Source organism: Synchiropus splendidus, chromosome 4 (assembly GCF_027744825.2).
Source record: "Synchiropus splendidus isolate RoL2022-P1 chromosome 4, RoL_Sspl_1.0, whole genome shotgun sequence".
Classification (NCBI taxonomy): Eukaryota; Metazoa; Chordata; class Actinopteri; order Syngnathiformes; family Callionymidae; genus Synchiropus; species Synchiropus splendidus.
The window spans coordinates 13,876,413-13,897,908 of NC_071337.1; the positions used below are offsets into that span (position 1 = coordinate 13,876,413).

Genomic DNA, 21,496 nt, shown 5'->3' on the forward strand with positions numbered 1-21,496 from the left:
ATGGCAACATTACATAAAAAATGCCCCTTGTTTGTTTCCAATGCAAAAAAATTCCCAATTAATAAGAGAGATGTGACTGTGAACGCAAATGCGTAATAATGGTGCAACTATACTTGACATACTTTATACACATATTAAAGGAGTGCATCATAAAAATATTCAAATTCTATATTATACATATTTGAATTATTCATATTTAAAACTATTAAAGACTACATATTTTACAAAAATAGAAAAAGACAACAATAAAAATAGTGAGACGTGTAAATGTTTGGTTTTCTTTAGCAAACAATTCAATATATATTATAATTTGTTTTACGACATAACGTAATATTTTTACATAATTTAAATATATTTGAAATCATGAATTGCCCTAAAATATGAGAGCAAACGTGACTTCATAAAATTTGCTGTCTTACGATATATAGTAAATTAAATAAAATGTTATTTGTATGAAGGATGAGAAAATACAATCGACAAGGTGTGGAAAATAAGTTGGAGACTCACGCATAAACCCCCCTTGCTGGTCAACAGCACCCCCATCTTCCTTTAAAAAAAACCTGCCCCCTCCCTCAACAGCCCCCCCTTACGCCAGTCGAGGTGCATTGTGGGGAAGAAAGTCGTTGCCATTCGACCTCTGCGGGGCCTGCGCGGACGCAGCGAGAACCCTGAAATTCATTATGCCTTTAAAACCTTTATTTATTTCCGCATAACGTACATACTCTCACCGGGAGGGCCGAAGCGGGGGAAAGACACGACGACGGTCCATCATATTCGGGAACTACTTCGCTGACAACTACGTACGCGTTCGCTTAGAAAGTGAGATTCTAATTTATATACAGAAAAATGTCCGGTGAGAGAAACCGCAGGTCGCTGGCTTTCCGAGGAGGTGGATTGGCCGGGTTCACGGGCTCCAGCGGAATCAGCGGGGGGAACTGTAACAGCTGGGAGGCCCCGGCCTGTCAAGAGCGACATTTTAACGGGAATAGGCCGGATCAAGACGAGGACGGGGATCTGGGGGCGAAGGGACCATCGCAGAAGAGAGTGGAGGGCGCTGGATCTGTCAGCGACAGCACGGAACCCGAGGAGGAAGAGGACCCGGAAGGGGGCAGATGGGCAACCGGGAACGGTGTCGATCGCGTCGTCTCCCTGGATGTGGAGGACGGGTCGCCGGACGGGGGTAGCTGGATCGCGAGCACCAACAGTGTCGAGGACCCGGAGTCGGGGAGCGGTCCGGCGGAAGGCGAGTCCAGGAAATCGGGGGTAGAGATGAGACCGCAGACGCTGCTCCAGAAACACTCTTTTTTCCACGCTTCCTGGCTGCAAGAATTTCCATGGCTCAAATTTAGTCAGGAGACGGGACTCATGTCTTGTTCGTGGTGTCACAACATTGCCACCAAGAACAGCGACGAGCTCACGAAGGGAAGTCGCAACTACAAGCGGGCCCTGCTGCTGAGACATCACCTGTCCTCCGAACATGGCAGGAATGACCCCACCAAACAGGTAACGCCGCGCTTTCGCCACATTCGACTGTGTCGTTTCCAACGTTTCTCACAATTGACGCTCATGTGTGGCTGCTATATCTTCCCCGAACCGTCTTAAAACTTTAGTTTGTGCCGCTACGTTGCTCAAAACCCCCTCTAATCTAGTCTTGACAAGTCCCTTCCTTCGGCTAATTAGCTAATGCTAACGGATAGCTTGCTGCCTGTAGCTTCATGGTTCTGCTCCAGCCACCGCAGTGGAAAGTCCCTAGCTACACAGTTTAGTGGGGTATAAAAGGGGGATGTGAATCAAAGAGTTCGAATGTGAGGACACGAGGGACGTTCCAACTCTACGTGTAGAAATTGCTGTCAGCCAGCGCTGACGACGAGCTCCAGCCTGACACCTGCAGCCGTCCTGCTGGCTTTCATCAACCCTCCGTAACGATTGTAAGCAGAGCCGTCAGAACCCCACTGTACTGAAACCTTTCTTTGTTGAGGACGATGTCTTGATGACTGGCTTGCTCGAGGTCACGCGATTGCGAGGTCTCGACCCTGGCAGCCTTTGGGGAACCGCACCCCTTCCCAACCCCCCTCTTCTTGGCCTCTCATACCGTCCTGCTGCCTCTCCCAAGTGACCTCTGGCGCATTTCTTCCTCCTCGACTCCCTCCTCCCTTTGGGGGAGCTAAATTAGAGGCATTGTGCGAGAATGACCCCCCAAAATCCATAGATAGTGTCAATTGCCACGCTGGACAAGAGGAGGAAAGTAAATCTTGTTGCCTGGAGGCTGACAGCAAGCCAAGCCCAAACAAAAACCATCTGAGTGGGCTTAGGTGGGTGAACTAGATGGCTCCTGGAACGGACACAGCATCACTGGATGCAGTAGGTTGATGGGTCCAGTTACTTCTCATTCCGTTGTCATCATCCCCCTGTCCTGAAAATGGTCACGATGATGTCAACTCTTGCCTTTCCTATAAAGATTGTTTTCAATGCCTATATTCATAATGTCTCAAAACACTGACAGAGAGGTAAGGGTCTTGTGCTTCCGCTCTCTAGCTGGAGGCCATTGATGGAAATTGATAAAGGGGTCCTAAATTCACCCAGAGCTCACCGTCTTTCAATTTAATCGTTTTTGCATGGTTCCTAATCCCTTCATTGAAGTGGATATATTGGATATATATTATAGATTCTAATTCCTCCACTTGGTATTGAGTAAATGAATCAAACCCCTGTCAATATTTAAATATTTTGATTTGTTATGCCGCGTAATGGAATTCCTAAAGTCTATTTAGTTTTTATTTTTGCATCATGTGGATCCCACAACACTCTTATTGTTGGCATGTTGAAACAAGTTATGCTGTTGAGTTGCATTTTTTGTGATTGTTATCTTCTTCCGCTGTTAATCAGTAACTTTTGCAACTCCTTTGGCGCCATTTTTACATGATGAATAATTCATTGTCCTGCTAGATGGCTACTTGTTAAACAAAAAAAAGAGAAAATGATCAATGCCACCCCACCGTCTTTGTGTGAATCATTATCCCCAATAATAATATTATTATCATCTGTCTATTTTTCAGCTCGGTCCTTTAATCGCATAAGAATAAATGACAGCAGTGCTGTAATTATTACGGTGGAGATGTCATTTCTGTCCTGACACTGCTCAAAACTCCAGACAGATGCTTTTCCGTCACTAGTGACAACCAAACTACAGTGAAATGAAAGAGGTGGGCACACTGATGTTGTATTCAACTTGTCATCTTATTGATCGAATCTAGACCTGAAGGACGTTTTGTTTCTATTAGCTTGAATTGTTGGGCTCCTAAAACATCTTCCTCCTGGTAACTGAACTATATTTTCCCCATGGTTTACATGGCGCTCTAACAAAAGTCTTAGCTGTCACTGGAATTAAGAACAGGCTGCTGTTTGATTCTAATTTGTGGGCGAAGAGGATTGGACTACTACATTTAGTTCCTTCCTTTGTACACACAGTCACTAATCAGAATGACTTAAAGTGATCCACTAACTTGTACACATCCCTAATTGGTAAGGAGAGCAGTAGGAGTGGATTAGGGGCTTGGTGTGGCTTTTCCCTAGCAACAAGGACCCCAGACACTGCATGAGGAGGTTATCCAGGCCATTTCCTCCAGCGTGATGGAGCCCGGCAGATAGCGTTCCATCTGCTTCTTCATGAACAATTGTTATCTTCTTTCTCATTTAGCCGTTTAGTTCTCACCATGCAACTTTTGACCACTCGTATAGTACCCATGATGCTCAAGGCTGGAGTTTTGTTGCGGTCACCCATTCCTGATGTTAGTCAGACTCCTGGTGCATTTGTCGAGGCTAATTTGATTGGCCTCGGTGCACCATTTTCAGCTGTGGTAAATTTGTCCATCTTAAGATGTGGTTGTCTTTTGAACTTTTATTGTTAGCTTTAACTGTAGCCTTACTGACACCGTCCAGCTTAATGTGGGTTCTTCACGTTTTTTTCTTAGGTAATCGTGAAGTCAGGTGAATAAATATTGAGATCACATAAATAAATCAGCATAAAACAGAATTACGCATGTAACATTACATAAGCTATAAATGCCCTCACTTTGTAAGCTTGGCATGTCAAAGGGGAAACAAAACAATATTCATGCCTTTATGGTTTCCTTTGCCTTTGGACTGTCTAGTTTTTTTGTTGACTGTTGGCTTTGTCATGTTGAGTCTTTCATCACTTTGGGTCCTCTGTTATGTCTGTCTTTTAAAGATGCTTTGTGGCTTTGATAAATCATGGCATTCATTCTTGTTACTCTGCCATTTCACTTGGGCAAAATTTAATTAAACCTGTATATTAAAAAAAAGGTTATCCACATTTGCCTCTTTGTGGCTCAGAAGTCATTGGTGCTGCTCCAAATTGCCTATTCAACCAAGCATTCACCCTTGACTAGATTTGGAATACACTACTAACTAAGGAATCAGGTGTGTCTTCTTCCATTGCATGGTCCTATTCCCCCAGCTTTAAGTTAATCACCTTAAGCCAAGCTCAACATAGCAATGTAAACTTTGCCAATCACTCGAGACGATGAGCGTCAGGCTGAAGAGAAAATCCTGAATGTTGTGTCTTATTTATTGGCCTTCCTGTTAAATATGTTTAGGCCGGATGGTTTGTGACAGTGTTGTGTTGCAGTTGTAACTCAAATGATCAATAAGATTCATTTATGCCTTTTACTTTCCATTTTATTTGACTGGTCCCACTTGTTGAACACAATTATAGTCATTTCGCTCCACTGCAGTGCGATGTGTCTTCTCATTAGTGAAATTCATACACATTTGTTGAGACTTTATATTGGACAAGCCCATGTGTGGTCATTGGATAAAAAAATAAAAGTCAGGTTTACTCTGAGCATTTAAGTTTCTAATATCTGAGGTATTGTCTTTACAAAACTGCTATTCAGTTCTAGGTTACAAAAGGTTCACTAGGAAGTTCTTAATACCCTGACGCCCTCTAGTAAACGCCAAGATGTTCCTGTTCTAGAATGTCAATATTTTCCATTTTGGTTTTGTGTCCTCATTGCTCAACAAAAGAATGAGTTCCACTTGAAATATTTAGGAGAAGCGCAACCATTTCAACAGTTTTCATTTTCACATGCTAAAGCACAGACGCTGCTTTGACTCTCGAGTGGTTGGCGGAACTTCTCATCCTATCTCTTGACTGTCATGTACACATTTTTGCCCCCTGTATACATGAATTATTGATTTTTTTAACCCATTGTTGAATAGAGTCTTGAATTGAAATTCAGCATGTAATTTGCAGCAGTAAGCCATATAGCTTTCAACTGAGTCTTTCTTCTATAATGAGAATTAGGGATGGGTGACAACTTATCCTAGACGAATTACCAGTTAAAATAATCCATACGATGAAAATTCAACACCTTATGATAAGTTTGATAAACACAAGTGAATGGTGTGCTTGCATTATTGGACTTGCTAGTTATGTTTCCCAATTTGTCGTTGTGACAGTCGACATCACAATCGTAGTTTTGACACAAGAAACTCTCAGTAAAGACATTAGTAGACTCTGGGACTCTAGGTCAGTGTTGGTTTTGTTAAATCACACGGTCCAAGTTTTCTGTTCTGCTGTCATGTCAGGATCAACACATGCAGGATCTCCTGCATCTGCATTGCTGCCCAGTCAAAAACTGCTCACTGTCTAGACTGTATTGGGCCAAAAAATTGTCAGGTCACAACAACTGCAACAGATCTTAATCTGCTGAGTATATAAGACAACATCTCCACCCCATCTTTTACTAGCCACTTATTGTCTCTCACAGCCATATGTTAACCACAAAGTAAAACTGGCAGAACACAGTCTGGGATCTAGGAATAACATGACCCACCTAGCTGGCCATCTTTACACTAACGATTTTTTATTAACATAAACATGATCTTGTTGAAGCCTGAGATAGACTTGAGTAATGCAGAAAACAAAACCTGTTAACATACAAGTTTCATCATTAAACACTTGGTCTTTAAAGACAGATGTGTGTCAAAGACCGTGAAGTGGAATGAAAATGCATTTATTGTGATTTTTATCGTTAGAATGGCAAGAATTTGTCGTGCCATTTTTTTTCGCCTAGATCACACATCCCTGGGGCATGGTCATCTGACAGACCACATTGGTGGGACGCTTTGGTTCCGTGTTGAGGATTGGGTGATTTGGCAGAACTAAGATGACTCTCTGTGTGAGTTAAGATTCACGATGGCTTCATGTGCCCCGCATGTGAAAGCCTTTTAAATCATGCTGATGTTAGTGCTCTGCCATCTTATAGTGTGTAAAATATTTGGGGGATCGCGAGTCAGTGGAATGGGTTGGGCTTATCCCAGAGGCAGAATTCATCATGTTGAATTTGTGACTCTGCTTTCCACTAATTTTCTTCCCCCTCCCCAGTCACCCTCTCCTCTGACAGGGCATTGTTAGACGGCCGGGAGACACTTGATGAGGCCCTCCCACACCTTGGGCCAAATGCACACAGCAGTATTGTTCTGGTATCAGGGGACAGACTTGTCCAGTAAGGTGGGGGTGATTTCACAAGGACTCAGGGAATGGAGGTCTAGTTAGTCAGACAATCATGTCCTCAGGGATGGGCTGGTCGTGGGCCAACTAAAGGTTGGGTAAATAGAAGACAGGAATGACTTAAAAGGTAAACAACAACAGGTCCACCTGGATCCTTTTTTGCATGGGTTTTGAACTGTATCACATGACCTTTTGGAAGCTATGTCATTGTTGGTCACCACGCTACCAACTATTATTGCATATTATTTTCTTTTCCTTTGACACATGTTCTTTTAACTCTAAAACGTTAAAATTGGCCCTGAATCAGTGATTTAATTCTACATAGCATTCCAGGTTTGGAAGGTTGAAAACATTGCCACGTCAATACTGGTGAGGAGGCTGTTGTCTTTATGTTCTCTTATCTTACTGGCTACCATAGCCCTGCTTTTGCTGGTTTTGCCTTCCGCATCTGGTGTGCAGGGTTTGTCTGCTCATTCTTTGAGTTGCCAACTCCCACGTGGCACATCTGGTGAAAGGATGCTGCTGCAGATGAGGTCAACGTGTGGAAGATGTGTGAAGCAACTGGTTGTCTCGGTTTGCTCTATGTATGTAGCATGTGCAACACCCAAAATATTGCATGGAAAATTGGAGACTATTTCAGCACCTGGCAATGAACACGTCGCCCCATTTGCCTTATCATATATATTCATTTATGTCTTATAAATGTTCTTTGCCCTTGTTTTTTTTATTTTGTCAACCTCTGCCATGCACTTATTTATTTCCAGCTGGCTCTTGGCGATGACCCTGCTCCTTCACAGCCTTTGATGTGTATATTATAGTTTAATTTTTCTGCCTATCCCCTTCATCTCACCCGCATGCACCCTAGCTATTTTCTTTGCTGCTGAGTGGGAGATGCAGTACAAGGAGAGAGTGGTCACAGAGCCTTTTCATAAAGACCCACATAGAGTGGACAATGAGCCTCAGGGAGGACTCTGGCTTTTGTGAAGGATAAAATGGGGTGACCCAACTCTATCTCTTGGACGAGTAGCTTTCCTTCCTTCTATGCTCCACTTTTGGCCATCGCCTCGGCTCCTGTTTTCAGACTGGAGCATATGAATGTGTTTTCGGTGGATTTTGTAATTGCTCACAAAAGACTTTTGGCATAATATACCCTTCACTTGGTGGTTGAATGAATATGGTGTTCTATAGAGAATTTTTTATGTTGTGCTTGTATTATGCAGTTCAGCTGCTGTTGGTTGCTCATGATAACTGAAACGTGCTTGCTTTCTATTTTGCCCCTGTTTGTTTTCGTATGCCCTGGTGCACGGATTTTTATTTAAACTAAAAACAACATTTTGTGTTAATTGAAGGCCACATTGTGAAAAGGTGGGAGTTGTACCCTGCCTCTGGCCACACGTCAACTGGGATTTGTGGCACCCAGCCCCCATCAATGCTGCTGCAAAAAAAATAAAACTGGGGAACTCAAATTTTATGCAGCCATTTTTGAATCATTAGTTTTTGTGACCAACTGGCTGCATGTTGTCTGTCGCAGCAGATAAACATCTTTTGAACTCGCATCACCCCTCCTCTTCTCCATCACTCCCACACTCTTATTTCATTCCATCCCTTCTCTCTCTCCAGCTGTGGCAGAGGATGTTAAGCCCCCCTATACTGCCCCGTGTGCCCAAGCTGCCCTGGATGAGAGCTGCAGTGTGGAGCAGGGTGGGGGTTGGGTGGGGACCTCAGAGAAATGGATTTAATCTGAATTACTCGAGCTGAAACCCCAGCTGTGTGTGTGTGTGTGTCCGTGTGTGGGCAGCTTGATATCTGTGTGTGCATAAGAGATTGTGGGTGGGGACAAAATGCTGGGCTCTATGCTCTAGCTATGTGAATTATTTTGGATTAGGTCATCTGCTGTGCCGTTTTCAGATGCATGATTCAGTGATGCACATGAAAACTCAGAACCTCCTCTACATTCACAATCTTTATACACCCTATTTTTGCAGGCACTCTGCTCTTCCGATGCAGGGAAGCGGTAAATTCTTTGCTTCATCTAGCTGAACTGCTACTAAATTTTTCGGTATCACACAGTTGTGATGATAGTAAAGCAGGTTTTCCTACATTTATATGGTTTTGGTTACACTGCTACTCTCTGCCATTAGCTGCCTAAACCGACTCACCAAGTGGACGGAGGGTCAGTGTAAAAAGATAATTAGTCAAGTAACGTTAAAGAGATTTTATTTTGAATTTAATGCGGTATTGACTATACACTTAAACCGTAATAAAAACCTGTCAGTCTTAATGCACCATAACTTGTTTTTTCTTTTGTAAATAGATAAATCGGCTATTTTTACTGTACAGACCAAAAATAGCACTTCACCCGGCAAAGCATTCTCTTAAAGGCTTTCCCTTCATATGTTGTTGCCAGGTTTTCACCTGATTTGTTTGCTACTTCTCCCATATAAATCCTGTCAAACCTGTTTCACCCTAAGGGCAGGTGTGTCGGAAACCCTCACTGGTTGGTTGTAAAGTCATCATGGCCTCCGAAACTGTTTGTTTATCTTTTCACAGTTCTGACCTTGTTAGTCGTATTCTGCCTTTTTTCTTTTTGATAAAATAAGTAAAATTGCATTGAGTGAAATAAGAATCGTTTTTGTTTTGATATATGAAAAGGAAATGGAGTATCTTGTGCTGAAAGATATATTTTTCATGGTACAAAGTAGTAAAGTTAATCAATATTACTTAATAATCTGACCAGCAACATATTCTATAATTTTGAATTATAATGCCATGTTTTTTACTTTTTAAATAGTCTTCATCACGTCATAGATAACTGAATTTGTTTCTAACTGCATCTATTAACTTTTTAATAGCATCCAAGGGTTTAATGGAAGAAAAAAGAAAACAGAGATGTCAGAAAATAACTTTGTTGGTTTAGGTTTTTCTTGTGAAACGATAAAGTGTTAATGGTTATGCTGCCCAAAATATCATGTCAGGTGTTGTGGAGTTCTGATGCAGTAAATGTATCTATTTGTGTTTGGTCTGTCGAAGACAAGCATTAATGACTTCATTCCTCTTTCTTTTTTAAAGGAGATGCTGCGGCCTACGGACAATCCGAGCCCCTCTACAAACTCATCGGAGGAAGACTACCGCAACAAGCCGAATGAGAACTCTTACTGTTACCAGCTCCTTCAAGAGTTGGACAAGCAACGCAAGAGCGGTATCCTCTGTGACGTCAACATCGTCGTCTCAGGCCAGGTGTTTCGGGCACACAAGAACATCCTGGTGGCAGGCAGCCGCTACTTTAAGACCCTCTACTGTTTGACCAAGAATGAGACCCAGGACCAGGCCACAGTCACGCACCTCGATGTTGCCGCGGTCCAGGGTTTCTCAGTTATTCTCGACTTCCTGTACTCTGGTAATCTGCTGCTCACAAGCCAAAATGCCATTGAGGTGATGTCTGTAGCTAGTTATCTCCAGATGACAGAAGTTGTACATACATGCCGAGCCTTTATAAAGGATGCCCTCAATATCAGCATCAAGCAGGAGGCTCCTGACTCAGTGGTGGTGGACTACAACAAGAGGCAAACTGTGGCCAAAGAGGGACTGCGAGGTATCGAGCGAAAACCAAGTAACTTCTGGGCCACAAGCATCCTGTCAAAGCTGTCGATCAAAGCCAGCCACAACCAAGGAAAGGAAGCCATGGAAGAAGGAGATGAAGGTGGCAGGGTGAAGGAGGAGATAAATGATGTTGAAGTAACTCTTGGGGGTGAGGGCTGTGCCCTTGTGACCCCGGGAGCCTCTGGTAACTGGGCCAACCAAAACGACAACTCCTCTGACTCCATAGAGACCAATGAATCTAGGGCAGCAAGTGCACAGACGCAGGTATTCGTCTGGAACGAGCCACCCACAGGTAGAGCCGCAGCGGCACCAGCAGCGGTAAAGCAAGAGGCACCAGATGCTGCAGCTGGAAGCGGGAGAAGGAAAAAGCAGACCACAACACGTCGATTTGTCTACAACTTTCCACCAGAGCCCGAAGAGGGATTTGATGAGGGCATGTTCATCCAGCCGTCAGCTGCGTATCCCAGAGAAGACTTCTCTTCCCTCTCTGAAAATGCTGGTATGTTTTTCCTGTATTCACATACTCAAATCATAATATCATTTTTTTTGCCAGGTTTGTCACAGTTTTTAATGGTCATTTGCCATTATCACATTCATCCTTTTCATTTCATAGTCTTTTATCAAGACAAAGGAGCAATGGAAAAAAATATGTGAAGAAATTGAAGTAATACTTGGAACTGTAAATGAACATTTGGAATAGCCATAGAGAAAGAAATGGTTGAATTCCTGATCAAACCCGATTAATTTGCCGGAAGAAAAAAAAGGCCTATTAAATGGACTGTGTGACTCCCTTGTCCATTTAAGTGGCTTCCCATGCTAGTCGTTACATATCTTCCCACTCCTGTGTTCTTGTCCTCCTCTGATTATTACCAATAACCCCCTCTTTATGTGCCTTAATCTACCCCTGACTCCATCTCATCACCGCTCTTATTAATCTCCTCTCTTTGCTTCAGTCCTCTCCTTCTGTCGGTCCCATTAGGCATGGTGCTCCATAATGATATCACATATTAAGTGGAGTGGTGTGTGTGGAGGGGGTGCGGGGCACTGCTGTGAGGCTCAAATTGTGTCTGTGGATCAGGAGAGAAAACAGCAATTGGTATTTCAGTAAAAAAAAAAAAACAAACTCCCTAATGCTAGATAATGAAGAAAGCAGGGGAAAACATTTCTTCTAAATGTGCCTGAAAGCTCTTAGTGCTTCCAACGCCTCACAGGACTCTGTAAAAGCATGTGCGAAGTGATCCAGCGTCTTGTGGTAGTCTGCAAATTGGCTTCTGTCTTTGCCATGTGAGCGTGTTTACTAACGGTCTTGCCTTTTTTTTTAACATGTTCACTTGGTCTCCATCTTCACTTTTTTCAATGAAATATTTCCACTTGGTTATCACTATTTTAGATAGAGATTTTTAGTTAGAGATGTAGGCACACTGTAAAGGAAGAGGAAGAATCTTCAGCATGACTCAACATTGGGGATGGAAATAAATTCACCTCACACGGCGCTGGCCACTGTGAGTTACATAACTTTTACAGATGTTGATCCAATAGTGATGCTCTTCCTGAGCTCTCAAGCAACAATGATGATGACTGGCATCGAGATCATGATTTTATTTTCTAACGTGGTTTCTCTCTCAACGCTATTTCCGTGTTTCTTTTATGCATGTGTCATTTCACATTCCACCTCCGTCACGGTGTTTTGACCATGTATCGACTCCAGCAAGTTCTGTTTGTGGACTGTCACGGCTGTCACTAGAAGCAGCTCTGGTATCATATTCTGTCTCACAGTACGATCTGCATCAGTACATCTAAAAGTCCTCTTCAGTCAAATCCGCTCTATTGTGCTCTGTACTACTACGTAACTACAACTGACATTGTCTCCACTGCCTGGGGTGGATTTCGAACAGCAATTACTCCAAAACTTAGATAGAACTGGACTCACAATTGTTGCTATGATTGAAGTTACAGGTGTCACCCATCTGCTTGTATATGGAAGAACTGCATCAGGCTCCATATTTGCACCATGGATTGTTCAAATGCAGCAATGCTGCTTGTCCCAATTTTATGACTTTGCCACCTAAAGAGAGCCGGATAATTATTTATCAGTGGTATGTTTGCGATGAATTATTTTGACTGATTTAAAACTAAATGGAAAGGGAATTTCAAAAAGCGAATTGGAGTGTCTTTTCAGGTAATGCGTGGTTGAAATAACATTGTAGGAATTCATCATTGTGTATTCATCATGTACAACCCGACTTTTGATGGGGGAAAAACAATCCACTTTCACAGCTAAAAGCTTTGTGGAAACACTGTTAGCATGACATTCAGGTGAAGACGGGTAATTTCCCTGTTTGTGGTGTGCTGCAAGGTCTTGCTGGTAAATGCTTAACCCAGTCACAACGGACAGACAAGTCTGCTCTAGTCCATTTAGCGCTTGTTAGATTAATAATCTTGAAAGTTTTGTTATGATGAATCGCAGTTTTTCCCTAACCAACCGTTTACCCACCACTGCTCTTACTCGCCGTCTGGCTGAACGAGCCTCCACTGTCACAAACACTGCTTATTTGTTGTGACTCGTTCTGGATATGTGTGTCACATGATGTCTGCAATGTTAGTTATGCTTTAGTGGTTCGTTGGCTTAAAAAGGAAACCCTGGTGCACAATATCCAATATAAGCAGAGGGTTATTAGATTATAACTTTGCTTTACACACAGTTGTCTGTATGAGGAAGTGTCTTGCCTGTGGACACAGTTCTGCACTAACTGGACAGCCTTCTTAAAGCATTAGTGCTGGCTTGCATGCATTTTTCTTGAGCATGCAAAGTCATCTACCAACACTGGCTGCCCTAGTTTTACCCTGTGATGTCACTCGTTTGACTCCCATTTCGCTCCACATTGATCTGTATGGCCCTGCTAAAAGGGCAAAGGAAGAACAGTTGCTCATTTGTTTCTTTGTTCACTGTCCATAACATGTTGTGCTTTTACTTTGCATCCATCCAATTATTTTATCTAAACGGCGCACAAGCAGGTTTAATCCCCACTTTTCTTGTCTACTTGGACTGTTTTACAGTATAAGTAAGCTGGAAAACTTTCATTTTTGACATCAAAATTGCAGAATACTGTTGTGGTTGTGGAACGTCATTAACGTCACTGACACTAGTCTTCAGCTTTTGCTCCAATATAGTTATTAATTGATTAGATAAAGCAAAACGGTGTAGTGGAAATATTCTGCAGTGCCAATGAGGTAGTTATTAGGGGGTGGGGGGTGGTTGAAATGGAAGAGAAATCTGAAGTTGAAGGAAGATCTCAAGGGAGCTTCTTTGATCTCTTGTCTTTGCTGACCCGAGTCACAAATACCACATTAATATTACAAATGGGAAAACAGAATTACTGCCCAAATAAGATCAGGCTTTTAGTCTTTCCTATAGTTACGATAACATTCATGGATGATCTAAGCTCCTACACCTCCAGATGTAAATGTGGAAGCAGGAAGAACGGTCGACTGATCTTTGTCAAGTATTTACTGATGGGACATTGCATTGCACTTGATCGTGACGTGTAGATTTGGGCTTTAACCACTTCCACATTGTCCAGTTTCTAAATCAGCGTCAAAACAAAACATACATACAGAAGTACTAGCTCACAACATCATTTATTGGCTAAGAAAATTGACATACTGTATTGTAGGACTGGTGTCGTCTCAACTAGCATAAGCTGCAACACATTTTTTTTTTGGCTGCACACAAAAAGAAATTACACTGAAGACTGTTCAATAATTTAAGCTGTGCAGCGTCCTTAGCTGACCTCCTTCGTTGCTGGAGTCCTCCATGACTGACAGGAGAAATGTCAGTGTAAGACAGTGGTGTCCACCATGGGCCGCAGTGGGTGCAGGTTTTTGTTCCAACTAATCAAGAAGACACTTTTTCACCCATCAGTTGTCTTGGCAGTGTGATGAGTTGATAGTCAGTCTGGTCTTTCATGTATCAGCTGAAACCTCTTTGGTTAAACCGTTTGCTCGATCGGTTGGAACTCAGAGAAACGTTGGTTCAGCGTTAGTACGCTGGTACTTCTAAGTGACAGGTGGAACTCAGGGGGTCCACACACCACCAATCATATTGGTTGTTGGATTCACGCTGCGGTGATGTATACGGAACAACGGCAGCAGCCGGACTAAGGGGCTTAATCGAGCTACTGCCTTTCCCTGACTATTCTGTGCATGTAAACGTGGTCACCGTTTCCCAATTAAGTCTGTGATATTTAAAGCCGGATTGTTTAGGGGGTGGGTGCTGTACACGGCAGGTGAAATGGGTTTGAATGCTCACAGGAGTTAACCGCTACATTAACGCACACCCATATCCCATAATCCTACAATCCTTAAAGAGCCACAGGGGCTGTAGCTTCTCCCTTGCGAAGGTAATGCACTGCCGCTGTCCTTCCTATTCCAAATATTGACCCAGGGAGAATGGGCACACACGCAGGGGCGTGTCTCGTGTGGACTTGAGGCACTGATGCTGGAAGAACAGGACACGCACACACAGGTGCTCGCACACAAGTGCTTACAAAAGCCGAGTGTAAGCTGAGCTGGTGTGAGAGCTTGACTGTGCTCTTGTCTGATTAACTCCCGGCCTGCTGGAGTCGCACCCACACACCAGTGTCGCCCCAGCGTGGGGGAGAAACACAGCCGGGCCTTATCACTGGCTTGTGTGCGTTTGCATGTGCTGTTAACTGAAACCACCATTGTTAGCTGGTTAGTTATGTACACAAGGCGTTGAGAGGAGTGCACCCCCCCAGGCTCAACCACCTCTCATCTCTCTTTCTCCCTCTCTCCTCCCACAACCCCTCCCCCCCTTTCCCAGAACTGGCCAATCAGATCCAGTGTAGCATCATCCAAGACTTACAGCAGGGCGAGTCCTGGGAGAATGGTAAGACCGTCCCTTCTTCAATTTTAAAAAGCTCACGCTTAATATCGGTTTCAGTTTTGCACTTGATACTCTTTAGCAGTGTAACGCTGAAATAAAGGACACAGTCTGAAAATTGCGTTGATGAACTTACACGATAAAATAATATATAAAAATATATGTAATTATTAGTAAATGAATATATATTTTTAATATACAAATGAAATACATTTGTTATCATGAGTTATAGCTCTAACCATGACACCAAGCAGTTGTATCTCCGTTATCCCGAATATTTTAAACAGAACCGAAATATTCAAAGGAGGCATGGATTTCAAAGTAATTGGCCCTTTGAATACGTCAACACAAAGTACACGTTAAGGTTTCACAGCATGACTGAGGCTAAATGAAAGGAAGTGTCAGCTATTGAATTGGACAAGGCCTATTGAACCAGTCCAGTTTGGATTCCATCTTGCCTCCCCAGAAAGGAGGGTTAAATCTTAAATAGCCTCCCTGTGGTGGAAACACAGAAGTGCACAGGTGACCTGCTTCTCATCAACACCTCCTCCCCTCATGTCCCTCTTCCCCCCCCTAGCAACCTGCCCTTGACAACACTGCTGTTGTGTGCCTCCTTCCTCAAACAAAAGGCTCAGCCTGGTTACCTCACAGCATCAGCTGATGAGACCATCACACTGTTATTAGCTTTTATAGAATCAATACAAGACCAGACCAAGCCAGATGCTAACACTCGCATCCATCTGTGGTACTGTCAGGACTTTGGCATGTGAGAGGTGCCGATAGAAGGGATTTGCTTTGAGTTGTGAATGTGTCACACAAAGAAACAGATCGGGACACTTATTTTGTTTATAAATTCTATTTAGCTTAATGGAAGTTTTGCCATCAGCTCTCAAAATGTTTATAATATAAGGCTTTTAGGGCTTAATTATTCATGTCAGTTAAAAGCCAAGCCACCCACTTCATTGTTCTGGCCCGTATTTTTGATTTTACCTTTGTAGTTGACGCTGATGCTTTTACAAGGGAATAAAAATATTTCCATTCACTGTAATTCTATGACGAAAATTGTAAAATTGAAACATGATTTGTTTTGTAAACATAGATGGCAATTCTGAATAAAGGGTTCTCCTTTTTATTCATGTTAATGATTATATAATGCAAATAATATTCAACTGAACTTTCAAGTTCAGGAAATGGTAACTAGTCATCGGCAGCAGCTTGGCTGGAGTGTGTCCTGAGTGAATTTCAAACAAACTTCCATTGAGATTAAGTATTCTATTAGTCAGTCTGAGGTTTGTATTTTACTTTCTAATGGTAACCACAGCCCAATGCTTTTGCCTGCTGTCAACAGGATGTGGATTCCTGTAACTTATCTCATTCTACGGGAAGCATATTGACAAATGAATTTTTATAATTATCGTCCTGCTGACCAGCGAGTGAAGTGTTTGCTCGCTCTGATTCTCTGCCTCTTGCCTGTGTCTCTCCAGGTGAATCGTCCCACCTTGCCCTAAATAAGCTCAAGTGCCCCCACTGTAACTACATTGCCAAGCACCGGCGCACTCTCAAGAGGCACCTGATCATCCACTCGGGTGTACGCTCCTTCAGCTGTGACATCTGTGGCAAGCTTTTCACTCGGCGCGAGCACGTCAAGAGACATTCCCTGGTAAGTCTGCGCCCGAGTGCAGTGAGGGTTGCATCGGTCATGGATGTATGTAAAATATAAAACTAGCAGTTGAAAAGATACCATATTTATTGAGCAGATTTTAGATGGAAGTGCTTTAAATGTACTGCATCAGACGTTAATATTACAGCCACTGTGATTTAAAAGATTTATTTCATCGCCTTGTTCAACTTGAAGGAGAAGCCTCAGTGCCGCTTTTCATTGTGCCCCGGCATCAGGAGAACCACTGCTGCACTGACTGTAAAGTGGCTGGTGTGTTGTCAGCATTTCATTGATGGAGCTGGTGCTCAGACATTGATGGTATTTTAGTGAGTTTTAATATTGATTTGAAATGGACTAGAAGCTACACTGGGACTGACCTAGGCTGTTAAAATCCTTTAAAAGTTGAACTGTTTATTAGTCTGATATTGGCAGCAATTTATATGCCGATAGTTGTTGAATTTCTACTTGGCAAAAAAGATGTGAAGTCACATGACCAGTCACATTTTATTGTTGCATAATGCAGACATTAATGTTGCGTTGTCATAACTAAGTAGGTGTTGAAATTCATGCTGAGAAAAGCACCTTTGTAGCTCTTAACACAGTCAATAATTCTGAGCCTCTGGATTGAATTATAGACCCAAAATATGTCAATTACATTATTTCCTTGATGTATTCCATAAGTAGCCCCACAGGTGTCGTGTGTTGCGAAAAGTGTGTGGACCTCAAGCGTCTGACCACCGGACTGCTCCCCTCATGTCGCCTCTGCCTCCTTCTCTTCTGCAGGTTCACAAGAAGGACAAAAAGTATAAATGCATGGTGTGCAAGAAGATCTTCATGCTTGCTGCCAGCGTGGGAATCCGCCACGGCTCCCGGCGCTATGGCGTGTGTGCCGACTGCGCAGACTCCCACCAGGCCACTCAGGAGGGTCTGGAGGGTATGGACTTCCCCCGCGACGAAGACTTTGAGGGGGAGGAGGTGGAGGACCTGGAGACAGAGGGTGACCACGACCAATCAAATTGGGCCGAGGGCAACACTGGTGCTGCCCGGGATGACGACAAAGAATATTAACTAGCTTGAGTAACAAACTAAGAATAACTTAATGCTTAATATATGTACAAGAAAACTAGCTGGTAAACAATCAACTCCAAAGTGCTATCGAACCTCGAGGTAATTGTGCAACTATGACAAAGATCTAATGTCAACGAAAGCTTTGGTAGAGTAGCAACTCCAAGATGTACAGATTGAATTATTATTATTATTATTATGACTCCAATGTGTCCCAAGTTGGAGATAGATCCTAACAATGATTAAGACGATTAATCAGGTTTTTTGTTTTGGTGATGTATTCTTATTTCCTGTCGGGGGGAGTGGTGTAGTTGAGTTTTGTTAGGCCAATCTTATAAAAAGAAATGTTAATTATTTAATTTATGAAGAGAGCTTAATATGGTCTTATCAAATGCTATAATTTTATCTGTTTGTTTGTTTGTTTATATGCAGATGCGCAGTCGATGCTGTTGCTTTCTGCCTAATCTGAAAGCGATGAGCTTGGTGCTTGTAGATGGAAGAAGTGCAGCGAAAGCTTTCCAGTGTGCTCTGCAGATCTTCTCTAGACGCGCGACGTATATCCTCCTGTCTTTTCTGTTTTTATTTCCTTTCCTCTGCACAAATCTTGGAACCAAAAAATCTGTTTTGTGACTGTAAAGTATCATGGCTGTATTTATGATTAATTTAAGAGAGCTGTGATATTGTGCCAAACAGACCGCACACCAAGATTGAGCAGGAAACAAAAAACTACTGAATATACTTAAAAGAAGAAAAAAAAATGGTTTAAGTGGGTAAAAAAAAAAGATAAAAATGTCCGGGGGGGGGGGGAATGTTATTGCTAGCTTTATACAAATCACAGCGTCACAGTAACACTTTATTGTTGATTAAACTAAAGCATTTGACTTTCACTTAAAGCTTGAATTTTGCCAAATGATAAAACGTTTGGTGCTGTAATGCTTGTCGCAGAATACTGGACCTACAGGCTATATATGATGTTTATAATCATAAAAGCTTAAACTGACTCAGTTATACATATGTAATCAGCTTAAACTATAGAACACTGTTATGCTACGGTGACTATCAGGTATGCTTTGCCATTGTTTTTTAGCTTTTGTTATTTAATGCACATGCACACACACACACACAGAACGCGCATACCATTTTTGTAGAACTACCGGCAGTACTTGTAATTGAAGAGGACCTACGTAAACGTCAATACCTGTACACGTCTGTTTATATTTGGTACGGAGTTAAGAAAAAAAAAAAGATATTTCCAATCACTTGAACTTTTGATTGTGGGGGAAGAAAGTGTGCGACAAATCATAATTTTACGTTTGAACAAACTCCAATTTTTACGTGTGTTTTAAAGGGCTTTGTGTGTCATTTGTACGTTACCTATTTGAAGACTAAAAATGTGTTGCTTTACCAGTGGATTTGAGCGCATGACCTTGGCTGTAAGTGGCTTTGGAAAGTCATCAGGCTTCAGTCCAGCAGTTATAGATACATCACTCTGAATTTCCCAATAGATAATAGACTCCTAAAAATAAAAACTCCGTTTGAGTCCTCAATTAGTATTCAACGAACAAGTGGTACACAAGCCTGGTCATTTCCATAAAGGCTTCATTTGAAAGTAGTTTGTTGTCATTATTGCTTTAGGTCTGCCAGGTAGGAACACACTTATTCCAAAAAAGTGAAGCTCTATGGCGCCTCATAGACATGCACTTACTTTTGCGTTCAAGATTTTTTTTTTTTTTCTTTCTTTTTGGCTCTTTGCTTCCCCAAAAGCGGGTCTGAATGGAACTCTTGTTAAGAACAGTTGTCCTTCTTCCATGATTTCTTTTTTTTTTTTTTTTATTATTAGTCGTTTGTTTTGTTATTTAATATTATATATATATTGACTCCAAAATGCAATCGAGACTGTTAATTTCTATTTGTCCAAACCAAAATTGTTGTTTTTAATTATTGTTGAATTGTAATGTATGAGAAAAGCCAGGTGAGAACTTGCTTAGCGTAGAGAATCCTTGCTCGTGTCTGTAATTGTCCAGATTTTTACGTGTTTTATTCTTACAGTATCATTCACTTTACCTTGGATACATATTTTTGTTTGAAATTTCTGCAGAAGTTTGATTTTTCTCCTTCATTTTCGTGAAGCACATATTTTGAAACACGGGATTGTTTGCGGGTTGAAACCTTGGAACAGCAGTATCTGTTCATATGCAGTGGATTATACAGTTTGTATATCAAGAAATGGAATATGTGTAACTTCCCTTTAATCTCTATGGAAGAAGATATATTTAAAGCCGTAGAGATCTTCATCCTCTTTGTCACTTTTACCTTCAAATCACTGTGGGTGGGGATATATAACATACGTATATATGAGAATATATGAGATATGGATATATATAGATGAAGAATATATTATTTAACTTAAAGGAACACATTGTCGTCAGCTTTGCAAACTTCTGGCGTAGTGTTTTCTCCGTGACCTTTAACCTCCGCTTTCTCGCCACACTGTGTGCTCGTCCATCGCACCATCCTGTTGTTTGTTCGTTCTTTTGATACTATCAACCATCCTACTGATTATTTTTGTTTCCTTTAACGAATGAAACTCAAAACCTTTTGATGTATCATTGTTAGATTTTATGCTGTATTTGTTATACGGACAGAAGAGAAACCACACAAAAGCAAAAACACTACAGATGTAAAAGCAGAGGTTTTTTTCCCCAGCTGTATTTTTTTACGCCGTTTTCAAAAAGGTTGTATTTTTCAATTTTTCTCTGGAACTTTGACAGTGATGCAAAACTCGGGCCGCGCCTCCGCGCCCTCCGAACACAAAGCAGATTCAGGTTACTCTTTTTACGTTTTTATCTGACGTTTTCAAGATGAAACTACATTCTCTTTTTTTCTGTTTGAATTGTACTACTGTTCCTCTCTATAATACATTTTACGAATAAAACTTTGATATTGCTTTAAAGTACTTTTGCTGTCTTTATTGCAGTTACAAGAAATTACAACAAAGACAATGTGCTTATGCTCTTCATCTGTGAAAGGGGCTGAGAATGTGACGTCACGTGAGGGTGCATGAAATCTAATTGAGTGAAAATGAAATCATTTAGCAATGGTGGTATGGTTTTAGAATTAATACTGTTAATAAAAGTGGAAAATAAAGTTGTTGTCAGACAGAACCGAGGGCCAACTGCACCAGTGTGTGGTCTGAGAATGTGTCTGAGGTTCTCAGCCCAGGACCATTACTGACCAACCATCTCGCTGGGGGTTGTGGCCAGATGAAGACTCAGCAACATTCACACAGCTAGAATTGTTTCTTCCTGTACTGTGAGTGTAGGTGCTCCAAGTAGAAGAGCTATTGCTAGCAGCTGCTCAGGATGACCAACCTTATCTCAGCAGGTGATGTTTGCCTCAGGGATATTGCTCCGTCTGCTGTCACTCAAAGAGTGGATGGAAGAGTTGGGATGGAGTAAATCAAATGTAATGGAAATGGGAGGGAAAGTCCTAAAAAATAAAGATACCATAAAGACATTTAATTAAATGTATTCTGTATTTTGTTTTGGACTAGATGTCAAAAGCAAAAGTCAAGTCATGTTTTCGATTTGATGTTATTGATCTCTTCAAGGAAGCCTTAAACAGTTTACAAAGCAAAATATTACTGTGATTTTTGTTCTATGAATATGCAGGTAACATATTCTCGCCATTGAATTTCCCTACGGAGAGCAATGTTGGTGGCTGAACACCAGGG

General features: G+C 41.9%; 1 protein-coding gene across 2 annotated transcripts; it reads left to right on the plus strand.

Moving 5' to 3' along the window:
• Nucleotides 1-605: 605 nt before the first annotated feature.
• zbtb10 (zinc finger and BTB domain containing 10) lies at nucleotides 606-20,709 on the plus strand. 2 transcript variants are annotated; one of them, XM_053862422.1, is made up of 5 exons: nucleotides 606-1,503; nucleotides 9,605-10,634; nucleotides 14,979-15,044; nucleotides 16,523-16,698; nucleotides 17,482-20,709. In XM_053862422.1, the coding sequence occupies exons 1-5, from the start codon at nucleotides 847-849 to the stop codon at nucleotides 17,764-17,766; spliced, it is 2,214 nt and encodes a 737-aa protein (XP_053718397.1). In that variant the 5' UTR covers nucleotides 606-846; the 3' UTR covers nucleotides 17,767-20,709. The 2 variants fall into 2 exon arrangements, with proteins under 2 accessions (XP_053718397.1, XP_053718398.1); XM_053862423.1 differs by lacking the exon at nucleotides 14,979-15,044.
• The last annotated feature ends 787 nt before the right edge of the window (nucleotides 20,710-21,496 follow it).

Bases quoted from the DNA above. Each gene is read 5' to 3' on its own strand.
- zbtb10 (XM_053862422.1), top strand. From the start codon at position 847: ATGTCCGGTGAGAGAAACCGCAGGTCGCTGGCTTTCCGAGGAGGTGGA. The intron at 10,635-14,978 runs GTATGTTTTTCC...CCCCTTTCCCAG, and splicing joins TTCCCTCTCTGAAAATGCTG to AACTGGCCAATCAGATCCAG. The intron at 16,699-17,481 runs GTAAGTCTGCGC...TCTCTTCTGCAG, and splicing joins ACGTCAAGAGACATTCCCTG to GTTCACAAGAAGGACAAAAA.